This window comes from Papio anubis, chromosome 2 (assembly GCF_008728515.1).
Source record: "Papio anubis isolate 15944 chromosome 2, Panubis1.0, whole genome shotgun sequence".
NCBI lineage: Eukaryota > Metazoa > Chordata > Mammalia > Primates > Cercopithecidae > Papio > Papio anubis.
In genome coordinates, this window is record NC_044977.1 from 155,534,389 (window position 1) to 155,558,815 (window position 24,427).

General features: G+C 38.8%; 2 protein-coding genes across 8 annotated transcripts in view; one reads left to right on the forward strand and one right to left on the reverse strand.

Moving 5' to 3' along the window:
* Window positions 1–4,356, forward strand: part of MSL2 (MSL complex subunit 2) — a 45,674-nt gene extending 41,318 nt beyond the window's left edge. For both annotated transcript variants that reach the window (XM_003895076.3, XM_009201671.3), the window contains exon 2: window positions 533–4,356. In XM_003895076.3, the coding sequence (XP_003895125.1) occupies window positions 533–2,124 (1,592 nt within the window). In that variant the 3' untranslated portion in view covers window positions 2,125–4,356. The remainder of the gene's footprint in view (window positions 1–532) is intronic.
* A 1,037-nt stretch (window positions 4,357–5,393) lies between these two features.
* PPP2R3A (protein phosphatase 2 regulatory subunit B''alpha) overlaps window positions 5,394–24,427 on the reverse strand; it is a 190,483-nt gene continuing 171,449 nt past the window's right edge. For 5 of the 6 annotated variants that reach the window (XM_003895077.3, XM_017955869.3, XM_017955870.3 and 2 more), the window contains one exon: window positions 5,394–8,225. In XM_003895077.3, coding sequence (XP_003895126.2) covers window positions 8,102–8,225 — 124 coding nt within the window. In that variant the 3' untranslated portion in view covers window positions 5,394–8,101. Of the gene's footprint in view, window positions 8,226–13,599; window positions 17,073–24,427 lie in introns of those variants that run through there. The other variant, XM_009201674.4, reaches the window with a different exon arrangement.

Below are 24,427 nucleotides of genomic sequence, written 5' to 3' on the forward strand. Positions count from 1 at the left end.
GTTGAGGTCCAAAGGGTTTTGTTTTGTTTTGTTTTTGAGACAGGGTCTCGCTTTGTCACCCAGGCTGGAGTGCAGTGGCAGGATCATAGTTCACCGTAGCCTCAACTCCAGGGCTCAAGCCATCACCTCAGCCTCCTGAATAGCTGGGATTACAGGCACACGCCACCACACCTGGCTATCCAAAGGGTTTTAACCCTAGTTTTTGCTTCTGGTGTCTGATCTTCACATCTTTAACTTTATAGCCTTTGGAGGAAGAGGATAAGAAGATGGACCAGAACATATTGCTTGGGGAGAGAGACACAGAATCAAGGATGATTTTGGTTTGAGATAACTGAATGGGGAATATGGCATGAAATAAAGCGAGCTAATTGAGGATTCTTCTGTTTCTTCTAAGATATATTTTTTTGTTATTTGGCCTAGTGAGTTTAATTCATCTCAATTTTGATAGATTACTTATGTCATCTAAACTTCAGTTTATGAAATGGTAAATGTATTTTACTAAAATCTTTGCTTTCCTCCTTCTCCCCCTTAGGACATTTGCTACAAGATCCTATTGCACCCACCAACTCCACCTGCCAACATTATGTCTGCAAAACTTGTAAAGGCAAGAAAATGATGATGAAACCTTCCTGTAGCTGGTGCAAAGACTATGAGCAGTTTGAGGAAAACAAGCAGTTAAGCATCCTAGTGAACTGCTACAAAAAACTATGCGAGTATATAACACAGACTACACTGGCACGGGATATAATAGAAGCAGTTGACTGTTCTTCTGATATTTTGGCTTTGCTTAATGATGGATCATTGTTTTGTGAGGAGACAGAAAAACCCTCAGATTCATCCTTTACTTTGTGTTTGACACATTCCCCTTTACCTTCAACCTCAGAACCCACAACTGATCCTCAAGCTAGTTTATCTCCAATGTCTGAAAGCACCCTCAGCATTGCTATTGGCAGTTCTGTTATCAATGGTTTGCCTACTTATAATGGGCTTTCAATAGATAGATTTGGTATAAATATTCCTTCACCTGAACATTCAAATACAATTGACGTATGTAACACTGTTGACATAAAAACTGAGGATCTGTCTGACAGCCTGCCACCCGTTTGTGACACGGTAGCCACTGACTTATGTTCCACAGGCATTGATATCTGCAGTTTCAGTGAAGATATAAAACCTGGAGACTCTCTGTTACTGAGTGTTGAGGAAGTACTCCGCAGCTTAGAAACTGTTTCAAATACAGAGGTCTGTTGCCCTAATTTGCAGCCGAACTTGGAAGCCACTGTATCCAATGGACCTTTTCTGCAGCTTTCTTCCCAGTCTCTTAGCCATAATGTTTTTATGTCCACCAGTCCTGCACTTCATGGGTTATCATGTACAGCAGCAACTCCGAAGATAGCAAAATTGAATAGAAAACGATCCAGATCAGAGAGCGACAGTGAGAAAGTTCAGCCACTTCCAATTTCTACCATTATTCGAGGCCCAACACTGGGGGCATCTGCTCCTGTGACGGTGAAACGGGAGAGCAAAATTTCTCTTCAGCCTATAGCAACTGTTCCCAATGGAGGCACAACGCCTAAAATCAGCAAGACTGTACTTTTATCTACTAAAAGCATGAAAAAGAGTCATGAACATGGATCCAAGAAATCTCACTCTAAAACCAAGCCAGGTATTCTTAAAAAAGACAAAGCAGTAAAGGAAAAGATTCCTAGTCATCATTTTATGCCAGGAAGTCCTACCAAGACTGTGTACAAAAAACCCCAGGAAAAGAAAGGGTGTAAATGTGGGCGTGCTACTCAAAATCCAAGTGTTCTTACATGCCGAGGCCAACGCTGCCCTTGCTACTCTAACCGCAAAGCCTGCTTAGATTGTATATGTCGTGGCTGCCAAAACTCCTATATGGCCAATGGGGAGAAGAAGCTGGAGGCATTTGCCGTGCCAGAAAAGGCCTTGGAGCAGACCAGGCTCACTTTGGGCATTAACGTGACTAGCATTGCTGTGCGTAACGCTAGTACCAGCACCAGTGTAATAAATGTCACAGGGTCCCCAGTAACGACGTTTTTAGCTGCCAGTACACATGATGATAAAAGTTTGGATGAAGCTATAGACATGAGATTCGACTGTTAAATCAGTGGGTCTTTTAAACCTACTCCTGGTAGGGAAATAGCTACAGTTTTACGGCAGCTATGGTTCTGTTGGTTTAACTTGCCGGAGCTCCTGCATATAGATCACTTGTATCAAGTGTTTTCATTGCTAAGTTATATGTGTTAGTGTCGGGGAAATAGTTTGCAGATAATGGAGGAGTAACCCTACAACTATATGTCCTTAGTTCTTACAGAACCTCATAGTTTGAGAACAAAGCTGATGCAACTGATTTATACAAAATGAACTTTGGCAAGAAAAATAACATTAACCTCATTGTTTATGGCCATGCTTTGTGCATAATCAAAGTTTATGATTAAATGTAAGGAAGTGGTATCTAGTCAGTCCATAAAGATTGTGCTAATTTTTTTGTGGAAAAGTAGCCATTAGTTCAGGAAACTCAGTGCTGCCTTCAGATGCCATTGATGTTTCTCCTGTTGGAAAGCTGATGTGTCCAGCGCAACCTTTGTGCTGACATCATACCATTTCTGATCATGAAATATTGGCTACTGGTGTATGTAGCAGTTCTTAAATCAGCAGTATTATGAAAAGAAAAAATTCCCCCTCATTAGAATGTTTAAGAAATCTTTTTAAAAAGTAAACAGATTCTGTCAGACTACAAATGTTTAGCTGTTTCTCACTCATTTCTAGGGAAAAAATCTAAATCCCTCCTTCATTTTGAGCAGTGTTCTAATTGGATAAATGAAGTGAAGGAGAGTAGTTTTATTCTGAAGGTAATTAAATTTAGACTAGTATGTGACAGAATTTTTAAAAAATTATAAAAATTTTATTTAGTAATTGGGATTTACTTAAAATAATTTCGGAATAATGCCCCCAGACTTGCCCAGATTTATGTGTTGTACTTATTGCCACTGGCCGCCACTTTGACTTTTGTTTTCTATAATAGTTTATTTGCCACAGTCTTTATTTTGAATATGCTCCTAGTTTTTTTTTTTTTTTTTAGGGTGCTGTTCATTATGAAGGCGTCTTTTATAGAGGCCTAATAAGAATGCCTTTTTATGAAACCTGTGCATTTAGGTAGGTTGAAGCTAGGAGGATTTTCTTTAGAATGCTCTCTTGCATGTAAAGCACAAAGTATGTTTCAGTTTAAATGCACTTCTTCCCGTTAATTTTTATGGGGAAGACAAGTGAGTCACAGACATTCTGTTGAAGGTAAATCTAGTCAGTTGCTTCAAAGAGCACAGCCCAAACAAAACAAGGACTGACTAGGTGTAATGAAATAATCTATGATTTAAAAGAAGAGCTGCAGCTTTGACAGTGCTTATTTAAAGAAAAATACTGCTGGAAAATTTCCAATTTCTACTACGTTCACCATCTCTAGTAAGATCCGACATATGTTGAAGTTATGTTTTGATTTGGCACACAGCATGTTCAATGATGGTTACTCGCCTAGTACAAGACATGGAGAAGAAACCTTTGGACACAGAGCAGATGACACCTCCTTCTGTTTTGTAGTGTATCCTGGTGTCATTTTCTGTGAATGTGGTCAGGTAGAGTTGTTTTTGTTGTTGTTGTTGGGTTTTTTTTTTGTTTTGTTTTGTTTTTTTTTGGTGGGGTGGGGGTGGGCTAAAGCCATAGGAAGAAAAATGTGATGTATGTGTCCAGTATGTACTATTTTGTTTTTGTTTTGCAAGAAGAGTTGAACTATTTTTGATAACAAGAGTAAATGGTGGAAAATGCTTCTTAGTTGTCTTGTCTTTATTTGCTTTCCAAGATTTGGAATTTTATTTAATTCCTTTAAGTATTAGCAGTGTCTTATGAAACATGTATTTACCTAACGTTTGTAACAGTTTTGTGTTGAACCCAGATGCCCTGCTATATAAAGTTGTAAATCTGTTCTTTATTCACTAATGATCACTGCAAAAATGATTAGAAATGAGATTGTACACATGGATGAGGATATATTTTGCAAATCGACCAAACTTTCCTAATATTATGATCTTAAAATTCATAGAGTACTTTATTGCTTCCCAAGTTTGATAATCTTGTGTTTTTTTTGATGCATGGGAGGTTGGCAATATAGACAAAGTGGAAATCATTAGTATGTGAGGGACTTGATTGTTATGTAATATTGCCAATGATGAATTCAGGTTGTTTTTAGCACAAGTTTCTCTTTTTTATGCTGGTATTCTCACTGCCACATTTTTGGAAACCTGTATTACACCTTAAATCTATCAATAAATGATAGTTTTCTAATTCTATGTTGTAGAATACTGAGGAGTTTGGGATAGCATGCTCTGAATGGTCTGTATTATATACATCTGGGGAAGAGTAATCACAGTGCCTTGATTTTTATATTATTTTCCTTTATATCACGAGTTATTTAGGAATGCTGACAAATGACTAACAAGGGATGATTGAGAGATTATTACTGAAGTAACTGGATTTACTAATTCAACAGGATTTGAAACCACCAAAGAATAGCAGCATTTAATATGACACATCCTGAATTGTTGAGTCCTTGTTATTAATATAAATGATCAAATGATCTTTTACCTTAGGTAATAGTTCTAGAGCTGACCATTTTATCTTTTTGGTTAATTAAGTCTGCATTTCCATGAGGAGTTGTAGTATGGTCCTAGGGATAAAGAATTCCTTTTATTTCATTGTATTCTTAGTTAAAACAATTTCATGGTGACCTTGTTGAACAAGAGTAAAAGTTTTACGGCAATCAGATGAAAAATAAATTGTCCATAACCATATCATAGATAACAAATAGAAGCGCTTTAGAAAATACTAAGTTCAAAGTATAGTATTTTGACCAAATCTAATACTTGGATGGTATTTTATACTTTTTTTAAAAAAAATAAAAGCTGGGCATAGTGGTGTGTGCCTGTAATCCCAGCTACTTATGAGGCTGAGGTGGGAGAATCACTTAAGCTCAGGAGTTTGAATCCAGCCTGGGCAACATAGTGAGACCTTGCCTCTTAAATAAAATTAGGTACCCCAAAACACGCAGTTACACATTCTTTTAAAATAATGCATTATAGATGAGGCTAAAGTCTACCTTGATTCCTGTGAACTCCGCCTCATTCACAAACCCTGGTCCGCTTCCCTATCCCCTGAGGAAATCATTTCTCAGTATATTATCATTACTACAAAGACCTTTCTTTGTAGTTTTCACATGGGCTCAAAGAGTTATTCTGACATTCAAGCTTGTTTACAGTCTTACATAAAAATGAGGTGCAGGTATGATTAAAAGCACGAGTGTGTAGTAATTACCTTAATGAACATTCGTATTTGACAACTTTATTTAGTTTTGCTAAAAGGGAAAAACAAAAGTCATGCAGCCTTCTCCAAACACATCTTAACATTTCAAAAAGCTGAGCAAATCTCATTTGATCAATCTAGAGTTTTATAAACACTTTGAATGGTACACAGTGACATAGATAAGATGCAGGGAAGATATATGGAATTTTATTAGTTTGATTACCTTGGTAATGTTATGCTATTAAACTCATTTCTCACTGAATTAGCATTAAGGTCATGATAATAACCCTCAGCTTTTATCAAGGGGCCTGGAATATTGTAACTTGTAAATTCCAGTTTGGCAGTAATGATTATATTTACCATGATCTTTACCAGAAAGTCAAATATATTCTACCTTAATTCCTCAGAATTCACATTCCTTGCATTCAGCTCCAAGAAAGGAGTACAATAAAACAAACACATTCTTATAATTCCTGAAAATGTAATAATGTGGGTAAACTATTACAATAGCCCATCTTAAATGGAATGGTATTGATAGATGTACTTTTATAATAGACTTTGTAAGAGATTGGGGTCTTGCTCTGTCGCCTAGGCTGGAGTGCAGTGTCGTAATCATAGCTCACTGCAGCCTCGAAGCCCTGGGCTCGAGTGGTTCTCCTGCCTCAGCCTCCCAATTTGGTGGGACTACAGGTGTGCATCACCACGCCCAACTAAGCTTAGTTTTTTGTAGAGACAGAGTCTCACTATGTTGCCTAGGCTGGTCTTTACTCCTGGACTCAAGTGATCACCTCCTTTGGCCTCCCAAAATGCTGGGATTATAGGCGTGAGTCACCATGCCCAGCCAATAATTAGAGACTTCAAAAACCAGATGAAAGTGAAAGCAAGAGGACTTCAGTGAAGGAGAACCAAGGTAAAAAAGCCAAATAGTATATTGTAAAATTGAATTTTATTTTTACTTTTTGGTGAATCTTACTAGTAGTTTAGGTCATTATGGATAATAAAACATTTAAACCGTATCTGGCTTCTAAGAAAAGTATTTATTTTTTTGTATTTCTATCTGAAATAAAATGATTGCTTTTCTTCCCTGGTAAAGGCTGGATGGGATTGGTAGGACATTTCATTTATCACATAAACAATCTTAATAATCAGTGTGTGTAGGTTATTGAATACTGTTTCCTAAAAATTGTTATTTTTAAGCTTTTAATTATTTTGTGTGAACTATTAAATAGCTGCAGTAGTTACTGCTTTCTGTAACAGTTAAATGGAAGATCAGTTCTAATCATGAAGATAAAATGACAGGAAACTGGGAGCTTGTGACAGGCAGGAGTCCTAGGATTGTTAACTTTCTGTGCTGTACCTGGTTTATAGCGTATTCCCTAAATTCTCCTTTTCTTTTTGCCTACCATAACCCTAACCCAAAGTTCATTTCACTGCTTGGCTTTTATGCCAGCAAGGAGGGAACCAAGGTAGGGTGGAAAGGGAAGCTATTCTTGACACTTTCAGAACTAGTTAAAAAAAAATAAATCTAGGGGAAAAGCTGATGACTGACAGATGGATATTAAGTTGCTTGGGGGTTTTACTTACATCAGAAATGTCTATTATTTTTAATAGTTTCTTTTCAAGGATACTACAGGATTTGGCTGGACTGTGGCCTGATGAAAAATGTAGGATTCTGTAGTGAACACATCTACAGTAAATAATAGCTTTCTTTTATAGGTGTATCATTTTCCATTTCCTTGATAATGAGGTGGATGAAGTATCTGTAGTAATTTTTTTGAACATGAAGTAAGGAATAACATTGATTGAGGCCTTAACTTTATTAGCTAGTCTAATATTCCTGGGAGAAAGGAATATATCTAGTAAGAATTTTAATGTATCATTATTCCTTTATGTCATCAAGCAGGCCTTCTGATAGGAAGTGAAAACAGTATTAACTAATTTGGAGATTAAATACATCATTCAATAGTTCAATGAATAAAAGTTAAAAGGGCTTTTTCCAAGTATGAGTCAAATTCTGTACTTCATTTAAGAAGTTTTTTTTTTTTTTTTTTTCTTGAGATCTTATATGAGATCCACAGTCAGGGAGGTTACCAGAGCTTGCCAGCGAAGTTGGAAGGCCCAGTGGTTATAATACCTGAGGATGTAAAGTGACTAGTAGTTTGGCAGGGAACTGTGAAATTACATGAAGCCAGGTAAGTTCAAGATCTTTGAACTCCAGTATACATAGAATTAAAAGAAGTCTCTGAGATGTTTTGGCAGTGCTTTTATTACTAGGGCTAAGTCAATTCTGGAGGCCCTTACTACTTTTTCAAGTTCCAGAATTTTTTGACTCAAGTTTTCTGCAAGTGAAGGTTTCTTCTAGGCTCCATAGGAGCCCGGAGGGGACTCGGATGCCAGCCAACACAGAGGCAACTTCAGTCACCTGTGTAGAGAACCGTGCATGGCACTGTCCCCAAGAGATCCTTGGTACATTCAAGGGTGTAGAGTGCTGACTTCGGAAGGCGATGGTACCACTTCTGAGGAAAAGCTCCGTAAGAGGTTTGAGGCAAATTGGAGGAGTCTCCTAAGTTAAATGTGTATCCAGACCTACTGCTTAAAAACAAAGTTCCTAGTGCAGATACACACTTGGAGAAATCAAAGTCTTTAAAAAGCAGTATGCAAACGAGAACATCTCTTCACAAGAAAGAAACATTTAAAATACACATCTTCGTTTCATTGTAGACACTGGGAGCTATTCTTCATCCACTGATTGAAGCTTTCCACATTTCTCTGGAAGGCTTGCACTTAATATTTTACTGCCTTTGTTTCCAAATTCAGAGGGAGAGGCAGGTTCATCTGTTTCATAATCTTCAAAACTGAAATAAAGCAAAAATGAATTAACTGAAGTTTTAATGGTTGGGTAGAAATCAATACGGCAAACACGAGCCTCAAGACCAGCCCGCAAAGGTACCTTTAGTTGCTAAATGGAGGCTGTGAGCAACTGAACTGCCCTGAAGGAGACAACACTCCAGAGCAGAAAACACATTCTTCTCCCTGTTCCTTAAATTTTAAGTCCATGTCAGAATTTGTTGAAAATGTTCCATATCAAGCTTTCCCTATGGTTGTTGGTGGGAGTGAGAGAATTACAGATGGTGCAAGGTTAAGAAAAATTTGAGGTCCATAAAGTATGAGCTTTACACGACCTTATTAAAGTGGTTGCCACTCAAAGTGGCAAAATTTTTTTTTTTTTTTTTTGAGACGGAGCCTTGCTCTGTCACCCAGTCTGGAGTGCAGTGGCACGATCTTGGCTCACTGCAACCCCTGCTTCCCGGGTTCAAGCGATTCTCCTGCCTCAGCCTGCCCAGTAGCTGGGACTACATCCGTGCGCCACCACACCTGGCTAAGTTTTGTATTTTTAGTAGAGATGGGGTTTCACCATGTTGGCCATGCTGGTCTGGAACTCCGGACCTCAGGTGATCTGCCCACTTTGGCCTCCCAAAGTGCTCGGATTACAGGCTTGTGCCACTGGTCGGTCAAAGTGGCAAACTTTCTCAACTCCCAGATTGCTTCCCTCCGTGGCTTCCAAGTAACACAAATAGATGTTCAAGTGTGTAGGTCGAACTGACTAAAGCCCGTTTATAGATTTCCCATCTTTCTACTTTGTAGACCTCTACAGCATACCTAGACCTAGATATTCATCCTGGGAAGATGTTCTGCCAAACCTTTTAGGTGTTGCTGGTATCCCCTGAATACTGTATCCTCCAGGCTACCCCTAAGGTTGGCTTTAGGCAGAGATGAAATACTTTCTCTTGGAAATGATGTGGCTGCCTGAAATATTGATAAATATTCTGAGGCTGTATCTCTAAGCCTCATATGTAGATATGTACATCAGAAAAATGTACATCAGTTAGCAATGTCTATTATAGTATTTGACATCACTGGCTTAGCCCTTGCAGGGATCTCCCACAATATTTAAGCAGGAATCTGTGGACATACAGTCTCTTCATCAAAAAGGTACCAAGGCCAATTAGTGAGGGAAAATATGCTGAGGTAGGGTATATACAGTAGGGGGCACCTATTCCCTAAAACGTGTGTGTGTGTGTGTGAAGTTTTTCTTCTGAGATGGAGTATCGCTCTGTCACCCAGGCTGGAGTGCAGCTGGGGCCATCTCGGCTCACTGCAACCTCTGCCTCCCAAGTTCAAGTGATTTCTCCTGCCTCAGCCTCCCAAGTAGCTGGGATTTACAGGCATGTGCCACCATGTCTGGCTAATTTTGTATATTTAGTAGAGATGGGGTTTCACCATGCTCGCCAGACTGGTCTTGAACTCCTAACCTCAAGTGATCCACCTGTCTCGGCCTCCCAAAATGCTGGGATTACAGGCATGAGCCACTGTGCCCAGTCAACATCTTTTTGTTTTTGAAATGGAGTCTCACTCTGTTGCCCAGGCTGGAGTGCAGTGGCACGATCTTGGTTCACTGCAACCTCTGCCTTCCAGGTTCAAGCAATTCTCCTGCCTCAGCCTCCCAAGAAGCAGGGATTATGGATGTATACCACCACGCCTGGCTAGTTTGTGTATTTTTTCAGTAGCGACAGGGTTTCACCATGTTGGCCAGGCTGATCTTGAACTCCTGACCTCGGGTGATCCACCCCCCTCAGCCTCCCAAAGTGCTGGGATTACAGGTGTGAGCCACTGCGCCTAGCCTAAGCCAACATTTTTGAATAGAGGTTAGAGATTTAAAATTTTTAAAAAGCTTACTTGATAGAAAATTGTTCCCTATCACTACCAGTTTATGATACTATCAAAAGTTATAGTTTGTTCATTTAATAAAACTACTGCATTCCATTCTTGTTTCCATTCCTTTTCCCCCATCTCCTTGAGGCCTCAATGCGGCATGGGATGTGCTAGATAAGGAGGCAACAGGAGAGGAACTTTCTGCTAACGCAAGTGAAATGGTTGATGGCAGAGCCTCTGTTCTGGGGAACAAAATTCTCAAAACCACTGCTGCTGATTTCTTGTCAGGATGGGAGCATCTTCTTCCCCTTGGTGCCCTGACTTGCTGTCTGTAAGCTATCAGTGTTAAATACCTCAGTGTAGGTTTATGAATAAGGCATATTTTCAGAGTTAAGTGTGAAGTGAGACTCATTCAGTAAATATTTGAACTCCTGTTGCTAAGTGTAAGAGCCAAATGCTAGGATTACAATGATGAAAAAGACTGAAGCAGCCCTCTCCTCACATCTCCTGTAGCCTAATGGAGACCTTATGGAGTTAGGGATTAAGTGATTTAGCCTTAAAGCATAGGCTTTGGAGTCAGACTGTAAAAGTCAGGTTCCAATCTGGGTTTGATCACTTAATGTGACTTTGGGCATGTTGGTGAGTGACACCTAATCCTATATTGCAGGAGGGGTTATACATTATTGTGTATGTCATTTCTGAAGAAAACATTTGCAAAAGGAAGTTCATTCAATAACCCTCCTTTGTCAGCATCCTGGAGACTCCTCTTAATTTTGGTGGTTCTCACCTAGGGTGATTTCCCTCCCACCAGGGGACATTCAGGAATGTCTGGAGACATGTCTGTGTCTTGCTTGTCACAACTGAGTGGGTCCTACTGGCATCTAGTGGGTAGCGTGCAGGGATGGTGCTAAACATCCTACAATGTGCCATAATCTCACAATAATATTACCCATCTTAGAACTCTTGCTCTTTCAATGCTAGTGTGTCCCAGGTTCTGGACTAATAAGCTCTTGTCATTTTGTACTTCCCTGGTAAGCTTAGTCTTTCCCATGGCTTCACTCACTACTTACTCACCTATGGTTTCTAAACTATGTCCAGCCTCAGCCTCTTTCTAAGCTGGAGAGCTCCATGTATCCAGCTGCCTACTATATAGATGGCTCTTTCACTACAGCGGCATGTATAAACTTGAACGCATGCTTCCCACTGCCCTGGTTCTCCCTATTTTAGTCAATGGCACTGTCATCTGCCCACTCAAAGCCAGAAACCAGTTATCCCAAGTTCCTCTTTCCTCACCTCACTACAGTTGACCATATGGATACAAGCCTGCCTCTTCCTCCCTACCACCACCGGCTTCAGTTCAGGGTACCATACTTTCTTGTCTGGATTACACTCTTGCCACATATCCTTTGCTACTGCCATACCAGGCTGTTTATGGTGTTGGAACAGGTTATGGTCTTGGGACCTAATGCCACTGTACATGTTTTTCAACTGCCTGAAATGCCCTTTCCTCTTTGGCTAGCTTGTGTTCATCTTTTAATCAGATGTCACGTGCAGGTTTCCTGATTCTTGACTCCTGAATTAACCACATACATCTGACTCAGATGTATGTAATGGCTTCCTTATTTGTCTCCCTACTTCTGTTCTTGCACTTCCACTACTCTGGCAGAATGGTCTTCAGAAAACCTAAGGGGTAGGGGTTATATCACTCCCTTGCTTAACAATTTTCAGTGGCTTCCCTAGGCCCTGCATGATCTGGCCCCTGTTAGACTTTGTAATCACATCTCCCTCTGTTGCTCACTATATTCTGGCCACACTAGGCTTTAAAAATCTCCCCAACAGCCGGGCGCGGTGGCTCAAGCCTGTAATCCCAGCACTTTGGGAGGCCGAGACGGGCGGATCACGAGGTCAGGAGATCGAGACCATCCTGGCTAACACGGTGAAACCCCGTCTCTACTAAAAATACAAAAAACTAGCCGGGCGAGGTGGCGGGCGCTTGTGGTCCCAGCTACTCGGGAGGCTGAGGCGGGAGAATGGCACAAACCCGGGAGGCGGAGCTCGCAGTGAGCTGAGATCCGGCCACTGCACTCCAGCCCGGGCTACAGAGCAAAGACTCCGTCTCAAAAAAAAAAAAAAAAAAAAAAAAAAATCTCCCCAACATACTGTTTCCTGCCTCAAAATCACTGCACACAGTCACATATTTTACTTCCCGCCTAGGACATTTTTGCTGTTTTTCAACCTTTTAGGTCTTGTCACCTACTCAGAAAAATTCTTCCCTCAGCACCGTAAGCTGCAACTCCTTGTCCATTATTGGTTCATCTTATTTGCCTCCTTCATATTTACATAATTAAATCTGTTCCCCACTTGACTGTAAAGTGTCCGTTTTGTAGCTCACTAATTTCCTTGGGCTATAGTACAGTGATTGGCACTAAGTGCTCAAAATGAATGGCTGAATGAAAAGTGATGTCCTAATGCTCTTGTGAAACAGTGTGTAGAGCTGCTGGGACAGGATTGGAATCAGTAAAATGGTGAGAGTGCAGAATTCTTTCATTCATTTTCATTCATTCATTCATTCATTCATTCTTTTTGAAATAAAATCTCGCTCTGTCGCTCAGGAGGGCAATGGCGTGATCTTGGCTCACTGCAACCTCCGCCTCCCAGGGTCAAGCCATTTTCCTGCCTCAGCCTCCCGAGTAGTTGGGATTACAGACACGTGCCACCACGCCAGCTAATTTTTATATTTTTAGTAGAGACGGAGTTTCACCATGTTGGCTAGGATGGCCTCGATCTCCTGACCTCGTGATCACCCCCCGGCCTCCCAAAGTGCTGGGATTACAGGTGTGAGCCACCGTGCCCAGCCTGAGGACAAATTCTTTAACACAGTATTGTTAGCATGAGGGGATATGATGGTTCATGTAATTTGGCCAGCAACACCACTGCCTTTAGAAACTTATTTCCCTAAGTAAGTTTTCCCTTTCAGATGAACAGTTTCTGGGCAAAAGTATTCAGGCGGGCTCTGCAGATTCCTGGGATGGAAATAGAAAAGCTGGAATGAGCAGAGATAATGACTGGGACATACATGGTTTGACAAAGGATTGCATGCAGTTTCAGAGTGTTGTCTGGGAGTTATGTTTTGATTCCAATTTCCAGGATTCTGACTATTTACAGGGACAAAAGAATAGAGTATTTGATTCAGGGATTATCTGGGCAAATCTAAGACATATGGTACCTACAGGCATAGAATAAAATGTTCAATATTTTGGCTTGGCGCAGTGGCTCACGCCTGTAATCCCAGCACTTTGGGGCAGGCCATGTGGGCAGATTACCTGAGGTTGGGAGTTTGAGACCAGCATGACCAACATGGAGAAACCCTGTCTCTACTAAAAATACAAAATTAGCTGGGCGTGGTGGCACATGCCTGTAATCCCAGCTACTCGGGAGGCTGAGGTCGGAGAATCGCTTGAACTCGGGAGGCGGAGGTTGCAGTGAGCTGAGATCGTGCCACTGCACTCCAGCCTGGGTGACAAGAGTAAAACTCCATCTCAAAAACAAACAAACAAACAAACAAAAAACCAAAAAATAAAATAAAAGTTCAATATTTCTCTAGTTTGAAGTCTATAATGCTTCAGGAATATAAGTGTGTGATTTATCTTTATACTTTTAAGTTAAAAATAGATATCCTAAGCCACTTACATAAAATGGACTAGCTGAAATATTTGGAAGTTGGATATTTGGTTCACTGAATTTCCTTAACCCATCCAGTGACCAGAAAACCTTTAGTTTCAACTCTTGCTGAAGTTTCCTAATACATACCACTTGCTTTCCTGCCCCAGGAAGTAGATTTCACTTCATTTCTGATGGTTAAAGGAACTCTTGCAGTTCCCCAGAATCATAAGCTATCAATTGTTAATTCTTACTCACTGTGGATATAGACAGCATAAAAATGTGGGCTAAATATATTGTAATTATGAACTGGAAGGACAGGGTCTCAAATCATGTTTATTACCAAGCACAGTGCCTGGCACAAAGTAGGTACCAGTAAATATCTGTTCAAATAAATTAACATTGGGCTTTGTTCAATGTGGAAAAAAATAAAACATTAATCTCAGGCCCATGTAGAGGCTCCGTTTATTAAGCATTAAAAAGTAATTCTAAACTAGTATATCTGTAATTTTATAACTCATGTTTTGGAATATTAATTCGTGTCATTCCTTCTTTTTCTTTCTCTATACCCTAATATATACACACAACCCTCCATTCTCCCTGTTTCCCTGTTCCTCTCCTATATTCTCCTGCCTCACCGAGGAGAGTTTGGCTTCATACTTCTCACTAGTTACATTCCTGGACGATTGCTCTGATGGGTTTCTGGCTGGCCTTCTTTACCTACAGTGCCTTAATTTCCAGTGCTGATGGATGTACATGTAGATCTCTGACAGAGTAATTAATATATTTTTAATACAAAGGAAAAAGCTGCCTTTAAAAACATTCAGTAGGAAACAGTTCTAAACTGCCCAAATGTCCAATAACAGGGAAATGGATGTGAGTTATTGCTTGAAAGAACACTGAAGCATTCAAAGTCCTGTTTTTGAACACATTAGTAACATGTGCCAAAAAGAAATATACCAAGTATAAAATAATGGTTATCCCTGGATCACTGAACCAACAGTGATTTTAATCTCTCTATATTTTCCATTTTTTTCAAGTATTAGTCAAACTGGCAGAAAAGCTTGTTTCTGATTATTGAGGGTCTCGGTTTCTTAGGATAGTAACATGGAAGACCCGTTAGCCTGCTTTACATAATTTCTGTGGCGTTTTTAATGTATTCCATTGCATAAACTGTAAGAATGTTAACTATAAATATGGTATCATAACCTGTTATCTTCATATAGGTAACACATTTAGTTGACTTGGATTAAGTAACTGGTACCCTGCCTTTCTGGCTTCTCTTACGAGGGTTGAATTTATATAAATGCTGTTGTATGCTGTGATCACTTTGTGTGCTAGACATGTTAATTTGCAATGTTTACAGCCTCATACTTATGGGAGCTTTGGTCTTCCTTCACCTCACTGAGATCTGTAGTGATTACTAGGTTACTTACTGAAGACTTTACATAAGTACCAGTCTTGAAATCAGGAGGTACAGATGCTTAGCACAATGGCTACCTGTGATTGTTGTTAGATGGAGGATTTTAAGTTGTTTTTGGAGGGCCAAATCGTCTGGACTACTGTAGATATCCTTGTAGTGAGGGTGGCTGCTGTATTGCTGTGGTCTGTGTCTTTCAGTAAACATTTGCTGAGGACCTCCTACATAACAGTCTGCCAGATGCTGGGACTACAAGACTAAGAAAACGTTCTTGCCCCCTGAGGAGCTCACAATCTAATGGTAAAACAAATAGCTCCATTTTTTTTTTTTTTTTTTTTAGCATTTATATACCAGACACTGTTAGATTCATTATATACATTATCTCTTAATTCTCAGTACAATCTTGCTGTTCATGCAACAGATATTTACTGTGTCAAGCAGTAAAATGTGCCCTAGGAGTGAAGGGAGCAAGATAAGTGACAGAATGCTAATGTTACAGCTGAATAAACTCTACTTCAGAGAGGTTAGGTAATGTGATCACAAAAGTGGTAGTAATAAATAGCTATTGTTTATTGATTACAAAGACACTATGCCTAAGGGCCTTACATTATATACATTGTCTTATTTAATCCTTAAAACAGCTCAGTGTGGCAAGTGGTACCCTTATTTTTACAGGGGATGCTGAAGCTTGGATGCATGAGATTCCACAGCTTCTGTGGTAAAGCAAGGATTTGAAGTTAGGTTTGTCTAACTTCAAATTTCATGCTATTAACCACGATGTTTTACATCTATATATATAATTTTTTTTTTTTCTTGAGACGGAGTCTTGCTCTGTTGCCCAGGCTGACGTGCAATGCTGTGATCACAGCTCACTGCAACCTCCACCTCCTTCCTAGGTTCATTCAAATGATCCTTGCGCCCCAGCCTCCCAAGTAGCTGGGATTATAGGCACACATCACCACACCCAGCTAACTTTTGTATTTTTAGTAAAGATGGGGTTTTGCATGTTGGCCAGGCAGATCTCGAACTCCTGGCCTCATGTGCCTGTCTCAGCCTCCCAAAGTGTTGGGATCACAGGCCTGAGCCACTGCACTGGGCCCATGATGTTATATTGTATTTCTCCTATATGGAGTAATAGCTACTATTTATCATGAGCCATGTGCCAGGTGTTTACATACAGTATCTTAGATTCTCACAGCCACCTCAGGAGGCTGATGCTGATGCCTTCTGAAACTGAGCCTCAGGAGTCAAGTAACCTGCTCAGCTGGTGAGTGGACCAGATCTGTCTGGCTCCTAAGCCTCTGGTCTTTCTGTGGTACCAACATTCTTCCCTTTCTGATACCAGAGTCTGGCAATTTCTGTTCGACAGTTAGACTCGCCCTAACATATCTGTGATTCTTTCTTGAGATGAAACCCTAGTTGATTTAGCCTTGGGAATTTAGGTCTGGCCTTGCTTTTGCACCAGTTGGTCAGTTGTTATTCCTGTAAACGGGCCTTTTCCTTCCCTTTGTTCACATTCTAGTGCTTGCTCTATAGACTGTGGCTTTTGTAAGCCTCCCTGCCCCTTGGGACCTCATAACCTACATGTGTTCTGTGTAGGCCTTATCTTATCTCCCACAACATGAGAAGTGGGGTATCCAGCAAGCAGCAAGAGCCTCTCATATACAAAGGTCGAATTTCACTACAGCTGGTCTCTGCGTCTCCTCTTGTGACCCTCCTCACCTGTGCTTCTGTCTGCCCCCTGCCTCCTCTTTCTTCCTTCCAGGCACACTGGCACGTTCTCTCAGTGCTACCACAACTTGAAAATACTTTTGCTTGAGCCCATTATTTATTCTCTTTAGATGCCATTAGTTTCTCTTCTTTTCAGATGAACATATGTCTATTTGTTTAGATCTGCTATTTCTTCTTCCTTTAAAGCAGGTTATGAAACAATAGTAACATTTTTTTGTAAAATAAATGATCTAGTTGCACAGAAATGTCTAGAAGAATATACTCCCAAGTGTTAAGACAGCCTGACTCCGGGGGGTGAATTTTAGGTGTAGATTTTTGTTTACATCTAACTCTTCTGCAATGAACATGTGTTACCTATATAAACAGATAAAGGAGAAAAATAAATTTTCCCGTTTGTTAAAAGTAATACAGTACATGCTCGTTACATGAACCTTTATAAATTATAGAACAGTATAAAAAACCAAATCACTTGCAATCCCACAGCCCAGAGTTAATGACTGTTAATATTTTGGGGTGTTATCTTTTAGCTTGTGTATATACATACACACATTTTAAGTACAAAGATTATATCACAATTTTGTAATCTTGATTTTTCTATGAAATTAAAATTTTTCAAGTACATTTCAATAGCTGCATGTTATGACACATAGATACCATGACTTATTTAACCATTCTATTATTGAACATTTGTGTTGCTTTCAATTTATTTTAGAATTACCTGTGACCAATGCCAATTGTTTAGATTACACAATTCTATCCAAATTTCTGATTATTTACAATAGATACTCAGAATTACCATTAGGGAGTCAAAGGGCATAAATTCAAGTTGTTGCTACATATTGTCAAATTACTTTCCAGGGACATTGGGGCAATATGCTTTTACTAGCAATGTTTGAAAATGCATGTCTTCCTGCAGTAAGCCTAGAGTGAGGTGTTTCTGCAATTTGCTTCTTCTATGAGACAGCAGTGAGGACACTATATTTTACCTGTGTCTGTATGTCTTCCCATCCTGTCTTGCATTCGCCAGTATCCAATAATGCTTAATATACAGTAGGAATGCAAACATTTATTGAATATTATCCTTAACATTTATGTTTTAAAAATTACTGCCAATTTAATAAGCTAAAATTTTTTGGCTCTTTTTTAAAAGCAGCTTTATTTAGGTATAATTTACATACCATAGATTTTACCAATTTTAAGTGTTCAGTGCATTTTAGTAAATTTTTTTTTTTTTTGAGATGGAGTTTCACTCTTGTTGCTCAGGCTGAAGTGCAATGGCGCGATCTCAGCTCACTGCAACCTCTGCCTCCCAGGTTCAAGTGATTTTCCTGCCTCAGCCTCCCTAGTAGCTGGAATTACAGGCACCTGCCACCACACCCAGCTAATTTTTGTATTTTTAGTAGAGATGGGGTTTCACCATCTTGGCCAGGCTGGTCTTGAACTCTTGACCTCAGGTGATCCACTCACCTCAGTCTCCCAAAGTGCTGGGATTACAGGTATGAGCCACCATAAACTGAATTAATATTATCCTTAAAAATTATGTTTTAAAAATTGCTGCTAACTTTATTTTACAATTAGTAAATTTTTACAATTGTGTAATGATCACCACAATCCAATTTTAGAACAATTATTTCCCTATCTCCCTGGTGCTTGTTGGCATTTAGTCTCTACTCTCATTCCTAGAAAAAGGCAACCACTGATCTGCTTTCTGGTGCTGTAAGTCTGCCTTTTCTAGAAGTTTCAGATATATGGAATCATAATATGTAGTCTTTAGTGTCTGGCTTCTTTCATATAGAATATTTATGAAAGATTCATCCATGTTGTTGCAACTACTAGTAGTTCTATCCTTTTATTTTTTTCTATTTTCAAGGTATAATTGATATACAATAAACTACTCATATTGAATGTGTAATGAACAACTTTTGACTGTTGTATATATCTGTGAAATTACAACAATCACGATAATGAAAATATCCATCACCTCCCACCCCCCAAAGATTTTCTCATGCTCTTTTATAATAATTTCCCAGGCAACCACTGATCTACTTTCTGTCACTATAGGTTAATATGTATTTCTTAGAATTTTATGTAAAGGGAATCATACATTACATGTACTGTTTTTCTGGTCTGGCTGCTTTCACTTGGCTTGATTATTTTGAGATTCATCCATGCTGTGATTATGAATAGTTCATTCCTTTATTTTATATATAGTAAAATCTTATATATATCATATATATGTATATATGATTGATATATATGATATATATGTATATAGATAATATATCTCATATATATCATATGGTGGAATGTTATAAAAAGACATATATTTAAAATATATATTTTTGTCCTTGCTTGAAAGTCTCTCATGAAAAGATATATTTTGCTTATGAGTTCACCAGTTTGATGGACATGTGGATTATTTCCAGTTTGGAGCTACTAGGGAATAATGCTGTTATGAACACTGGGCGAGCTTTTCTCTTGGGTAGATTTCTAGGAGTGAAATTATTGATTCATATGCCAAATGTATGTTTAACTTTTTAAGAAACTGCCAAACTTTTCTAAAGAAGTTGTAGTTTTACATCCTTATCAGCCCAATGTATGAGAGTTCTGGTTTCTCCACATCACTGCCAACTGGTGATGTTAGTTGTTCCAGTGGCTGTGTAGTATATCGCACTGAGGTTTTAATTTGCAATTTCCTGATGTCTAATAATACTGAACATCTTTTCATATACCTATTTACTATTTGTACCTCCTTTTTAGTGTGTATTCAGACGTTTTGTCTATTTTAAAAATTGGATTATTAGTCTTTTTGTTATTTAGAGTTCTTTACATATTCTGGATATGAGTTATTTATCAGAATGTTTTGGAAATATTTTCTCCTGGTCTGTTTTTTCATTTTCTTATAGTGTCTTCTGAAGAGCAATCGTTTTTAATTTTGAAGGAAGTCTAATGTATCAATTTTTAAAAATTAATCTTGCCTAACCCAAGGTTACAAAGATTTTTCCTATGTTTTATTCCAGAAGCTTTGTAGTTTTAGCTCTTAGAGTTAGTTCTATGATTCCTTTTTAATTATTTTTATATTTAGCACAAGGTATATAGATTGGGGTTCCTTTCGGCACATGGATATCCAATTATTTTAGCATCATTTTTGAAAAGACCATCTTTTCTCTTTTGGTTGAAAATTAGTTGGAGTGTTACACTGATCTGTGTGTGTGTGTGTGTGTGTATATACACACCAATGCTACAATGTCTTGATGATTGGTTTACAGTAAATTTTGAAATCAGGTCATCTAATCCTTCAACTTTGTTCTTTTAAAAAAGTGTTTTGGCTATTCTAGACATTTTTCATTTTCTGTGTAAGTTTTAGAATTTACTAATTTCTACAACAAAAGTCTGCTGGAATTTTGACAGGCATTAGGTTAAATCCATACATTGATTTGGGGATAACTGACATTTCAACAATGCTGAGCTTTCTAATCTTTCCATTTATTTAGGTCTTCTTTAATTTCTCCCAGCATTGTTTTTTTAGTTTCATTGTACAAGTATTATTTTATTGTATTTATTCCTATTTTATTTTTTCCTATTTTTCATATTCTTTTTGATATGATTGTGAATAGAATTACCTTTTATTTCAATTTCATTACTGGAGTGCTCATTGCTAGTACATGGAAATACTGTACTACTGATTTTTTGTATACTGAGCTTGTATTCTGAGATTGTGCTAATTCACTTAATAGTACTGGTATCTTTTATGTAGATTCCTTAGTTTTCAATTTGTAGGTTACATCATCTGTGAATATACAGTTTTACAACTTCCTTTCCAATCTGAATGCCTTTAAAGTTTTTTTCTTGCCTTACTGCACTGGGTAGGACCCCCCAGTTACAATGGTTGAGTAGAAACAGTGAGGAATAGAAACATCCCTGCCTGGTTCTTGATCTTAGGAAAAAGGCATTCATTTTTAAAAATTATACTTTAGGGTACTAAAGTATAATTATACTAGGGTACATGTGCACAACATGCAGATCTGATACATAGGTATACATGTGCCATGTTGGTTTGCTACACCCATCAACTCATCATTTACATTAGGTATTTCTCCTAATGCTATCCCTCCCCTAGCCCCCGACCCCCTGACAGGCCGTGTGTGTGATGTTCCCTGCCCTGTGTCCAAGTGATCTCATTGTTCAATTCCCACCTATGAGTGAGAACATGCAGTGTTTGGTTTTCTGTCCTTGTGACAGTATGCTGAGAATGATGGTTCCAGCTTCATCCATGTCCCTGCAAAGGACATGAACTCATCCTTTTTTATGGCTGCATAGTATTCTATGGTGTATATGTGCCACATTTTCTTAATCCAGTCTACCATCGATGGACATTTGGGTTGGTTCCAAGTCTTTGCTGTTGTGAACAGTGCCACAATAAACATACATGTGTATGTGTATATGTGTCTTTATTGTAGCATGATTTATAATCCTTTGGGTATATACCCAGTAATGGGATTGTTGGGTCAAATGGTAATTCTAGTTCTACATCGTTGAGGAATTGCCACACTGTCTCCAACAGTGGTTCAACTAATTTACACTCCCACCAACAGCGTAAAAGCATTCCTATTTCTCCACATCCTCTCCAGCATCTGTTGTTTCCTGACTTTTTAATGATCGCCATTCTAACTGGCATGACATGGTATCTCATTGTGGTTTTGATTGCATTTCTCTGATGACCAGTGATGATGAGCACTTTATCATGTGTCTGTTGGTTGCATAGATGTCTTCTTTTGAGAAGTGTCTGTTTATATCCTTTGCCCACTTTTTGATACGGTTGTTTTTTTCTTGTAAATTTGTTTGGGTTCTTTGTCTGGATATTAGCCCTTTGTCAGATGGGTAGATTGCAAAAATTTTCTCCCATTCTGTAGGTTTCCTGTTCACTCTAATGGTGATGGTAGTTTCTTTTGCCATGCAGAAGCTCTTTAGTTTAATTAGACCCCATTTGTCTATTTTGGCTTTTGTTGCCATTGCTTTTGGTGTTTTAATCATGAAGTCCTTGCCCATGCCTATGTACTGAATGGTATAGCCTAGGTTTTCTTCTAGGGTTTTTATGGTTTTAGGTCTAACTTAATTAAGTCTTTAATCCATCTTGAATTAACTTTTGTATAAGGTGTAAGGAAGGGATCCAATTTCAGCTTTCTACATATGGCTAGCCAGTTTTCCCAGCACCATTTATTAAATAGGGAATCCTTTCCCCATTTTTTGATTTTGTCAGGTTTGTCAAAGATCAGATGGTTGTAGATGTGTGGTGTTATTTCTGAGGCCTCTGTTCTGTTCCATTGGCTTATATATCTGTTTTGGTACTAGTACCATGCTGTTTTTGATACTGTAGCCTTGTAGTATAGTTTGAAGTCAGGTAGCATGATGCCTCCAGCTTTGTTCTTTTTGCTTAGGATTGTCTTGGCTATGTGGGCTCTTTTTTGGTTCCACATGAACCTTAAAATAGTTTTTTTCCAATTCTGTGAAGAAAGTCATTGGTAGCTTGATGGGGATGGCATTGAATCTATAAATCACCTTGGGCAGTATGGCCATTTCCATGATATTGATTCTTCCTATCCATGAGCATGGACTATTCTTCCATTTGTTTGTGTCCTCTTTTATTTCATTGAGCAGTGGTTTGTAGTTCTCCTTGAAGAGGTCCTTCACATCCCTTGTAAGCTGGGTTTCTAGGAATTTTATTCTCTTTGTAGCAACAGTGAATGGGAGTTCACTCATGATTTGGCTGTTTGTCTGTTACTGGTATATAGGAATGCTTGTGATTTTTGCACATTGATTTTGTGTCCTGAGACTTTGCTTAAGTTGCTTATGAGCTTAAGGAGATTTTGGGCTGAGACGATGGGGTTTTCTAAATATACAATCATGGCATCTGCAAACACAGTTTGACTTCCTCTTTTCCTATCTGAATACCCTTTATTTCCTTCTCCTGCCGGATTGCCCTGGTCAGAACTTCCAATACTATGTTGAATAGGAGTGGTGAGAGAGGGCATCCTTGTCTTGTGCCAGTTTTCAAAGGGAATGCTTCCAGTTTTCCCCATTCAGTATATTGGCCGTGGTTTTGTCATAAACAGCTCTTATTATTTTGAGATACGTTCCATCAATACCTACTTTATTGAGAGTTTTTAGCATGAAGGGCTGTTGAATTTTCTCAAGGGCCTTTTCTGCATCTATTGCGATAATCATGTGGTTTTTGTCATTGGTTCTGTTTATGTGATGGATTACATTTATTGGTTTGCATATGTTGAACCAGCCTTGCATCGTGGTGGATAAGCTTTTTGATATGCTGCTGGATTCGGTTTGCCAGTATTTTACTGAGGATTTTCGCACTGATGTTCATCAGGGATACTGGCCTGAAATTCTCTTTTATTGTTGTGTCTCTGCCAGGCTTTGGTATCAGAATGATGTTGGCTTCATAAAATGAGTTAGGGAGGATTCTCTTTTCCTAGTGATTGGAATAGTTTCAGAAGGAATGGTACCAGCTCCTCTTTGTACCTCTGGTAGAATTCGGTTATGAATCTGTCTGGTCCTGGACTTTTTTTAGTTGGTAGGCTATTAATTATTGCGTCAATTTCAGAGCCTGTTATTGGTCTATTCAGAGATTAAACTTTTTCCTGGTTTAGTCTTGGGGGGGTGTATGTGTCCAGGAATTTGTCAATTTCTTCTAGATTTTCTAGTTTATTTGCGTAGAGATGTTTATAGTATTCTGTGATGGTAGCTTGTATTTCTGTGGGATTGGTGGTGATATCCGCTTTATCATTTTTTATTGCATCTGTTTGATTCTTCTCTCCTTTCTTCTTTATTAGTCTGGCTAGAGGTCTATCAATTTTGTTGATCTTTTCAAAAAACCAGCTCCTGGATTCATTGATTTTTTGAAGAGTTTTTTTGTGTTTTTATCTCTCTCAGTTCTGCTCTGATCTTATTTCTTGCCTTCTGCTAGCTTTTGAATGTGTTTGTTCTTGCTTCTCCAGTTCTTTTAATTGTGATGTTAGGGTATTGATTTTAGATCTTTCCTGCTTTCTCTTGTGGGCATTTAGTGCTGTAAATTTCTCTCCACACACGCTTTAAATGTGTCCCTGAGATTCTGGTACGTTGTGTCTTTGTTCTCATTGGTTTCAAAGAACATCTTTATTTCTGCCTTCATTTTGTTATTTACCCAGTAGTCATTCAGGAGCAAGTTGTTCAGTTTCCATGTACTTGTGCAGAGCTGAGTGAGTTTCTTAATCCTGAGTTCTAATTTGTTTGCACTGTGGTCTGAGAGACAGTTTGTTGTGATTTCTGTTCTTTTACATTTGTTGAGGAGTGCTTTACTTCCAATTATGTGGTCAATTTTAGAATAAGTGCAATGTGGTGCTGAGAAGAATGTATATTCTGTTGATTTGGGGTGGAGAGTTCTGTAGATGTGTACTAGGTCTGCCTGTTGCAGAGCTGAGTTCAAGTCCTGGATATTCATGTTAACCTTCTGTCTCGTTGATCTAATACTGACAGTGGGGT